This window comes from Humulus lupulus, chromosome 8 (genome assembly GCF_963169125.1).
Source record: "Humulus lupulus chromosome 8, drHumLupu1.1, whole genome shotgun sequence".
Lineage (NCBI taxonomy): Eukaryota > Viridiplantae > Streptophyta > Magnoliopsida > Rosales > Cannabaceae > Humulus > Humulus lupulus.
Window position 1 is genome coordinate 158,698,024 of NC_084800.1, and position 10,317 is coordinate 158,708,340.

General features: G+C 36.0%; 1 protein-coding gene across 1 annotated transcript; it reads left to right on the forward strand.

Moving 5' to 3' along the window:
- The first annotated feature begins 6,845 nt into the window (after positions 1 to 6,845).
- LOC133798583 (GCN5-related N-acetyltransferase 4, chloroplastic) lies at positions 6,846 to 9,109 on the forward strand. Its single transcript, XM_062236954.1, has 3 exons — positions 6,846 to 7,175; positions 7,721 to 8,117; positions 8,562 to 9,109. Exons 1-3 carry the CDS (start codon positions 6,998 to 7,000, stop codon positions 8,848 to 8,850), a joined length of 864 nt encoding a protein of 287 aa, XP_062092938.1. The 5' UTR covers positions 6,846 to 6,997; the 3' UTR covers positions 8,851 to 9,109.
- Positions 9,110 to 10,317: the final 1,208 nt, after the last annotated feature.

Consider the following 10,317-nt stretch of genomic DNA (forward strand, 5'->3'; position numbering starts at 1 on the left):
CATCCACCCTTCTCTCCTCTCTACCAAACATAGTATAAGAAAAAATATCAATGGGCAAAGGTCTTTAAGTTTGAATTTGGAATTCAATGTTTTCTTGAAAGTATCTACATCAAGATCATTGTTACTAGCCAAGACAATATCGTCTACATAAATCAAAACAACCAAGAATACATTAGAAGTAGTTCTAATAAAAAGAGAATGATAGAAAGAGATTGTTTAAAGCCTTCTTGGATTAAAGTGATGTTAAATTTAGCATACCATTGTCTAGAGGCCTATTTGAGGTTATAAAGGCTTTTATTAAGCTTACATACTGCATTTAAGGGAAGCTCCCCCTGAGGTTTATAACCTTGAGGAAGTTTCATGTAAATTTCTTCATCTAAATCTCCATGTAAGAAAGTGTTATTTATGTCCAATTGGTGTAGTTTTCAATTGTTTATGGAAGCTAGTGCTAGGAATACTTTTAGTATAATAAATTTAGCAACGGTGGAAAAAGTATCTAAATAATCTATACCTTATTGTTGAATATATCATTTTGCAACTAGACATTCCTTGTACCTATAAACATCACCATTGGACTTATATTTTATTTTCTATATCCATTCGTTACCAATGACGTTATGGCCATGAGGTAAAGAAACAATATTACAAGTATTATTATCAATAAGGCCATTAAGTTCATTTTTCATGCCTATTTCCCATTCATGAACTTTGGAAGCTTGGGTGTGACTGCTAGGTTAAGATAGCGTATGGGTAGCTAATATGGCATTAATAAAATGAGGATGAAATTTATCATAAGAGATGAAATTTGTTAAAGGGTGAGCAGTGGAGTACTCACATGTGTAATCCTGAAGATAGGATGGTCGAATAATCGACCGGCCAACTTTAGAAGTGTTTTGTTGCTACTCATTAGAAGTGGTAGCAGTCACATGTGGAATACTCTCAACAACAGATGGATTTGGAGTTAAGGAACTGCAAAAAAATCAAAGTCAAAAGTTTCAATAGAACTAGATTGAGGCGTGGGAAAAATATTTTCATAAAAAATGACATCTTGTGAATGAAAATTTGATTAGTGGCTATATCAAGTAGAGGATAAACTTTCATACTTGGAGGATATCCAATGAAGATGTAATCACGAGATGTGGGAGTACACTTATTACATTTACTATCAAGGGTGCAAGCATAAGCAAGACAACCATAATGTCGAAGATGATCATAACATGGTAATTTTCTATCTAAGATTTCAAATGAAAAGTTAAATTTTAAAAGTTCAGAAGGTGTTCAATTGAGAAGATATAAAATAGCAGTGATAAATAATTCCAATAGGAGAGAGATAACTTATATTGTATTGCTCGGGCCCGAGCTACATTAAGGATATGTTGGTGATGGCGCTCAACTATGGTGTTTTGTTGAGGGTGTTTAACACAAGAATGGAATAATTGGATGCCTTTTGTTGCATAGAGAAAATTTAAGTTAAATTCCTTAGCATAATATGATTTTATGGCTTTTGTAGGAAATGAAACTAAGTTAGAATATAAGTGTAAAATTGAGAAATCATAGTTTGAACATCATACTTGCATTTTAACATATAGACCCAAGAAAATCTTCTGTGGTCATCAACTGTTGTAAGAAAGTATTTGTGTCCTTCCAAAGTAGAAACATAATATTAACCCCAAATATCCATGTGCACTAAATGAAAAGTATTAGGAGCTATATTATTATGAGAATCAAAAGACAACTTTTTTTTTTGCTAAATGACATATATGACAAAGAATATTGTTATGAGAAGAAGCTGTAAAATGTAAAGTTTTATTCAATGAATTGGTAGCTTTCATGGAAGGATGTCCTAAGCGTGTATGCCAAGTATGAACATCAATACAAGAATTCTTATAATGGATAATAAAAGAACAATAAGGTATGTGAGACTTGTGTCGTTGTAGAAAGTATAGATGACCAATTCGCTTAGCAATCCCAAACATCTTGTTTATGGGTTGTATTTCGTATGAGACAATAAGAATGAGAAAAAGAAAGATTATTGTAACGCCCTACTACCCAGGGATCGTTATGCTGTGTATTTTAAACAATGCTAAGCTGGATAACCGAGTCATTTGACCATAATCGTGTAACTAAATGTGATTAATAGTTTAGGGTTAAATTTTTTTGTCAAAGATACAACGTTTCACTAAAACATTTACTGTATATATTGGGATCCCAAAATACATTTAAACGGTTAATTATAATAAAAGATTTACAACCAGCCGACCTAAGCGGCAAAATAGGGTTTAACCCTAATTCCTCTTTAAACCCTCATCCATGGTGGTCGAGCAGCTGCATATGTACACATCGTCATCTAAGCTCTCAACTTAAGGATGGTCCAACTTTCTTTTACCTTTGCCTGCACCACATAGCACCCGTGAGCCGATGCTCAGTAAGAAAACTCAAACATATGCTCATAAGCAATTAATAATATGTCATCAAATCATAATAAGCATGCCTAGTAGCAATAATCCTATTCATGCATGCAGGCAAGTAAAAATAAATGATTATGGGGTCCTGCGCCTTGAGTAGATGACTATCAAGTCAATTTGGGGTCCTGCGCCTTGAATAGATGACTTATCAAGTCAATATGGGGTCCTGCGCTCTGAGTAGATGACCTGTCGTTATCTTGGGGACTTGCGCCCTGAATAGATAACCATGAAGTCAACCTGGGGCAACACTAATAGGTGACCATGGAGTCAACCTGGGGTCTTGTGCCCTAATAGATGACCGTGGAGTTAACCTGGGGTCCTGTGCCCTGAATAGATGACTATGAAGTCATTTTGTGGTCTTGTGCCCTAATAGATGATCATGGAGTCAACCTGGGGACCTGTGCTTTGAATAGATGACTATGAAGTCATTCTGGGGTCTGTGCCCTAAGCCATGTTACCAACAAGTCAACTGGGCCTTGTAGCCTTGACTCTGAGTATCTAGCCATAGACTAGCCAATCACTTTAGTTTTCTTTGACTAATAGGTTGGTCAAGCATTTAATGCTCATGTTGATTAATTCTAATCATTTCGGCCTGCAATCAGAATGATAATGTTGCTCTAGACTCATAAGTCAATTCTATACGACCAGTGCTCAATACTATTGCCGATCATGATTGATAAGTTAGAGCTTCACGACCAGTACTAAACACCATTGTCCTTTCTTAACTAATAAGTCAGTGCTTTCTCAATGAGGTAATGCACACAAGCATATAGCATATGTCAAATATCCAGATATAAGGCATTCAATATTCTAAATCAATAATCGCAAGCATAATCATAACCATGCACAATTATAGAGACTCAAGCTCTGATCAATTCCATAATCAACATCCATGCCATTCCATAATCACATGTATTACATGCATCACATGCATCACATACTGGGTGCAATTTTCTTACCTTTGGTCCAAGCACAGGTTACCAATAAACGACCATCAAGCACGATCTTGTTTCCAAGCCCCTAGCGATCACCTAGTCGCAACCATAATGTAAAATTCCCATAAAAATGAGTAAATAAATACTTTCGGACCAAATCCTAGCCACCGAGACGTCGAATCCTACCAAACTGGGTAGTAGGATCGATCCCGAGCCTTTAGAGTTAAGTTCCCTCAACTAAAAACCCAACATGACCAAAATTTCCCTTAAGCGTCGTGACACCCCAGCCCTGAGCCGCGACCCGCCTCCAAACAGAGGCCAAGCCCCAAACTTCCTACACCTCGCACAACGGCTCGCCTCCCAGGCGTCGCGGCCCTAACGCCCATTAGCCTTTCCTCTCTTCTTAGTTAAGCTTGGGTCGCGACCCAACCTGGAACCCAGCTAAAACCTTCATTTTCTTTATCTAAAAATCTTCCAAAAACCTACCCAAACATATCCAAATCCCAAAAATAAAGTTCCCAAACATCCCAATGGCCCAACCATCAAAACCCAAGTCTCAATCAAATCAAAAACTCACCAAAACGTAAAATCCAAGGAAAACTTAAAAACTCAAAAACTCAAAACTTAAAACTTGGATTAACTATGAATAAGTCATTTCCCAGGTAAATCCTCCGGATAATAAGTTTCTAATCTTCCCTAGAATCGCTATGCCTCGATCCTTGCTTGAATCCGAGTCCTAAAACTAGAGTTTCCTTAAAAAATGTGATTGGTGTCAAAAAGCGAACGGGAGAGAGAGAGAGAGAGAGAGAGAGAGAGAGAGAGAGAACGTTCTTTTATATTTCTAAAAAATTATTTCGAGCTTAAGTAACCTCAAGCAAATCCTAATGCTCGGGGTCCCAAAAACGCCCCCGGATAAAATAGTCAAAATTCCCAGAATTCCCTCCTGATCTCACTAACTCCTAATATATCATCAAATAATCATTCACATTACCCAATATCTCGGTAATGTGCTAAATACCCAAAATACCTCTTGACTCACACTGAGTCAAATATGGGTCCCGTTGTGAATTTTCCACTAGCTTGCTCCCTGGGATTGTCTCGTGCCGAGTAACTCAAACATATCCATATAATAATGAAGTACCACACACATACTACATATATGCCAAATATACCCATAACGGCCAAATTATGAAAACTGTCCAATTAAACAGAAATGGGCCCACATGCATATTTAATACACCAAACACATGCATATCTAGTCATATTATAATATTATTCACATAATCACATGATAATACACATAAATCCAAAATTTGTCATCTTGGCCCCCTAATCAAGGGCCTAAGCCTTATTAGGAAATTTGAGATGTTACAAGTATATCTTGTAGTTTGTAATAATGCAGGAACTAAGAGAAGATTGAATTGAAAATCTGAAACATATAGGATATTGGAGAAGCATAAATTATAATTTAATTTGATAGTACTAGAGTTGCATACTTGGACTCTCAAACCAGCAACTAAAATGAGATAAGTGGCTGCTATTTTTCTTAGTAAATGATGTAAAAGACATCATATCACAATATACGTGGTGAGTAGCACCACTGTCTACGACCCAATAAACACTTGAGAGAGATACAGAGTTACCAGAAAGATGAGAGACAAGGGGTTGAGCATCTGTATTGGATGAAGAAGCTTGCTGGAGTTGATGATTGGGCAAAGTGATAAGGTTCATTAGGTACTCTGATTACTCAGTTCATGAGGAGTGGAAGTTCATGCAATAGTTTGGTTAACAATGGGTCTGGTAGTGAGGTCAGACTTCTTGGTGCCATACCCTGGAGGAAAACCATGGATGAAGTAGCATTTTTCTTTGAGGTGTCCTGACTTTTCACAATGAGAGCAAGTACACTGCATATTTTTAGTTCTTGATTGCAGAAGCAAGACAGATTTGAAGATGGAATGGTGGAAGTAGATGCAATAATCAAAGTAGTGGTAGCTGAAGGTCTCAATTTTCTTTCTCTTTTCTTGCACAATAGTGCACAAAACTTTTGAAAGAGATGGAAAAGGGTCAACGATGGGTACCAGTGCACAAACAACATGATAGGACTTGTTAAGCCCAATACGAAACTGCAATACTTGCTCAAGATTTTGTAGCTCAAGACTATCAGCAGCAACATCACAAGTGCATGGTGTGCGTGGTCGAAGTTCATGAATTCCCAGATTGCTTTGAGCTTGGTGAAGTATGCACTAACGGAATCGTCACCTTGAGAAAGAGTGATGAGTGATTCTCGAAGCTCAAAGATGCGAGGGGTCGTTTCCTTGATTAAGTTAATTGTTTAACTTGGTCCACATTGCAGTTGCTATATCAAGGAACATAATGCTGCTTTTGATTTTTGGAGACACTGAGTGAATAACCTAGAATATTACCATTTGATCGCACTTGTTCCAAGAATCAAATAGGCGATGATCAGAAAGTGGTTAGGAAAAAGACCCAGTGAGGAAGCCATATTTATTCTTGGCACCGACTGAGATCTTGAAATTACTAGCCCATTGTTGAAAATTGGTGTCTGTGAGTGGAGGGGATGCAAGAATCAGGCTCGGGTGATCTCCATTGTCCATGAAGTAGGGGCTGTTTGCATCTTCCGAGGCAAGTCGTTGACGATGGGGCAGATTAAATGGAGAAATTGATGCAGAAGTGTTGGCTCCATTTCTGGCAGTGTTGGTCGAAGGTGGAGGTTGCGCATCAGAATTAATGGAAGAAGAAGGTTGTTGTTCCCAAGAGGATCGGTTCGAGTCCGAGACATTGACAAAAGTTGGAGAAGATTGAATGGAGAAATTGGGGAAAAAATTTAGGGTTCGAATTATGGTTCTTTTGATACCATATTAGGGAAATGAAAAGTATTTCGTTATTCATGAAAAACTTACTGATTTACATAGTAAGCTAGTGACCTTTGATAATATGGTTAGTTATGACTAACCAATATTAGTTACAATAAACAAACTAACTAATCTTATATCTCTAAGAAACATTGAATGAAGCATAACTAACTTGCTTGTTCTTTTACTATCACGTTAAATGATATAATTATTGCATTGGCTAATAAGCACAATTTTATTTAAATGATAACATGTTATTTTGGCTATTCTTCCCAACATGTCAGACTAACTTATCCATTGGTTTTACAAATTTCCTAAAGAAGAATTTGGTTCACACAAGTGTAAATTATAAACTTTTAATCTTTTTAAGTAACAGAGACCAAATATTTCATAAAATAAGTAAAAAAAAACACTATTTCAAAGTATCACAAAATATTAACTAAAATTATTTACTACAAAATAAAATGTTAAGGAGATACATTATATATATATATTTTTTTTTTTTTTATAGTCATAATATTCACAGATTTATATTTTTTTCAGAAAGAAATTTTATGAGAAAGTGAGGTGAGGTGAGCTCGGTCGAATCTACTCTAAGACTAACTAATAAAATAATCATTCTTTTCTGTCGTCTTCTCATCTCAAATTCTTTTTTTAAAGAGGGAGAGAGTAAGTGAGAAACAGAGACGAAAACAGAGCAAGAGCAACCCTCCAACTCCAAGACATGCGGACTGTACCATTGGGAATATCGGCATCTTCAACCGCTATTAACTGCTCTGCAACTGCAAGGGTCTCTCTTCTCAACTCTTTCAACCCCAAGAAGCCCAACCCTTCTTCTTTTTCTTCTCCTAGGGTTTTCAACTCAACTGATGAATTCTCTTTCCTTTCTCTCTGCAAATCAGGTACCTTTCCCAATTCTCCGTTATTTTGGAAAAGTAAAAAAAAAAAGTTGCCTTTTAGCTGATTGAAAGATGGTATTTTTCCAATTTCAGATTTGGGGTTGTTAACAAAGGAAAAAGCTTCCCTGAAAGTAATACAAAAATATCGGCGTTTAATTACGTTTATACATAAGGAGGATATCTATATCGTGTTTTTCTTTTAATAAAATATCGTATCCCAAATCAGCACCATAGCTTCTTTCTTTGGATAATTGAGAAACAATTTACAGCCTTTTGCATTAAGATTCGTTTATAGCATCTTCAATAAGCTTCGCTTAACTACTTCGTTGCTCTTAAGAAGCAGCCAGGTTCAGTTTGCAATCGACCACAGTTTTTTTTTTAAAAAAAAAAGCATTATTTATGGAAAGGAAAGAAGAGAAAAAGAAACTGCCTGAGAAATAAGGAGGGAAATAAAGTAAAATGAAACAGTAATAGAGTATTGGGCATTTGTAGTTTCCCACTTTAAAGATTTGTTTTGGTTATATAAGCAGTCTGCTTTGTGGATGTAGGAGTGTGCAGAGCTAGTCAAGTGGTCGACTTGTTCCCAACAGTGTCCCCTGAGATTGTTGTTCGGAAGGCAAGATTAGAGGACTGTTGGGAAGTGGCTGAGACTCACTGCAGTTCTTTCTTCCCCGAGTATTCTTTCCCATTAGATTTTGTCCTAAGGATTGACAGGATTGTGGGAATGCTGGCTGGATTTTCAATTCCGAATGGTTGCAGGAGAACTTGTTTGGTTGCTGTAACCAGTAGCTCACTAGATGAAACATTCCTCTTAGGAACTCAAGACTTGAAGATTGGAGGTTTAGATGGGAAAATTAGTCTCAATAAAGGGTATGTGACTGGAATCTTAACAGTGGATACTGTGGCTGATTTTCTCCCTAGGAAAGGACCTCTCAGGCAGAGAAGGTGAGTGAGTACATCATATTTTCTTCTAGCTAAATAAGGCAGTAAATTTGGCTGAATTCTAGAAGAATTTTACCATTTTCTTTGTTAAAGAAGTTGTCCGGACGTTTAGCCAATTTTCTATCACTTACACTGTCCTTCCTGACCAAAAGATTAGCTTTTACTTTCCCACAACCAGAAATTGGTGAAACATTAAGTAGAATCTTTACTATTACCGCATTTAAGTTAATTAATTTATTTCTGTTGCTTATATGTATCTAAATATCATTTTATGGACCTATTATTGGAACATCTCGAGAATAAATATAACAATAGGACAGTAATTCAAGTTCTCAACATTCTTTAATGAATATTTCTTCACAGATTACGCGTGCATTGTTAAATTTGTCCATACTTGTGGATAACTACAGGGGCTTGTTTTCTAAAAATGAATGCTTTTAACTACAGGACTGGCATTGCATACATATCAAATGTTGCGGTTAGGGAAAAATTTCGACGGAAAGGAATAGCTAAACAGCTCGTAGCAAAGGCAGAAGCTCAGGCGCTGAGATGGGGTTGCCGTGCCATTGCCTTACACTGTGATCTGAACAATCCTGGAGCTACAAAACTGTACAAGGGTCAGGGTTTCAGATCTGTCAAGGTGCCAGATGGAGCAACTTGGCCTCAGCCAAAGACCTCTCCGGATGTCAAGTTTAATTTCATGATGAAGCTTTTGAACACTTCTACGACTGCTTAGATTCTTTTCAGAACATGTGAAATTCAATAAGGAAAATATTTGGAGGAAATAAAAATGACAGACGCAAGAAAGGGAAACAAAACAATGTAGGATATCCGATATTAGCTTGTATATAGTATGTAAGCGAAACGGCTTCAACTTGCTTTGTCTTCATAATTTCATGATTGACGTGTTTTATGTGACATGAACTTGGTTGTTTCTTTGTCAAACGCCAAAGTTGTAAAGCCACAATTCATTGGATTTAGCTAAGTTTAGAAAATCTTTGGGTGTTATAGTTCTCACTACGGTACATAAGTTGAGATAGGAGAACGAGGAAGTCATTGGCGTATTTGAATAGTCTGGATCATATAAATTTGCTAAATGATGGAAGTAGCATGTAGATTTTGAGAGAATAATCAATGATAACATGGCACAATCTTTTTATGGATCAATTTAAATAATATATATAAATTATTATTATTATATAAGGAAATCTCGTGATTGAATTGAAAGAAATTTATTGGTTTTCTTTCTCTTTATTCTCTCTAATGCTGTTGTGAAAATTTAGACACAAATACACACAATCACAAACAAATAATAGAATAATAATGATAAGAAAATGTGAGGGTATTTTGCCCACGTGTTAAGTTTCCTTTTTGGACTAAATTGTTTTCAGGTAAATAATCAAAACGCGTGTTTTACATATGGAATGTGTGTTGAGGAGACTTGATTGAACTTAGAAGAGCAGGAAGGTCAAAAAGGCGGAAGAGCAGAAAAGAAGAGGCAATCGCCCCTGCGAAACGGGAAAAACTTAGTTATTTTGAACGAGAAATTGAGACTTCGAGTGGGACATGTAGACCGATAAGAATAAGTCATTTTAACTCGTTTCTTTTCCTTTTTTTTCTTCTATAAATAACTAATTTATTTGTTGATGAGGGGGATTCTGAGTTGAACTTTTGTAATGTTACTATGCGAAAATGTGGAGAGAGTATTATCACTTAAGCATCAAAGAATTTTTTTGCATGTGCCACCTTTCTGGTTTTCTCCTCAGTTTGGCTTAAAGAACACACCCAAGTTTGATTTAGTCAACTAGGTGTATATAATCAAGTACAATGGAATTATGGCAAATTAAATCCAGTATTTTCTATTTTGGGAAAACATTGCTTGTTGGGAATTTTATACACCAACAATTAGCTTTGTCTATTATAAACTGTTGATTAACAGTAGATTAAGAAATCTGAAAATAAATTATTAGACTTTTATGAAACCGTAAATAAGGAACACAAGAATTTTTATGTGGTTCAGTGATTACCTAGTCTATGAGTCTATGTTATTTTGTTTAGGCTCTCTGTAGAGATTGTTTAAGACAACTTCTACACAATTTTTGCATATAAAATTTCACCCCTTTTAATGTCCATTCCCTCTCTATTTATAAGGATTTGATGGATAGTTTTGGGTAATCGTTTAATATTTTGTAACTTAAAAGAA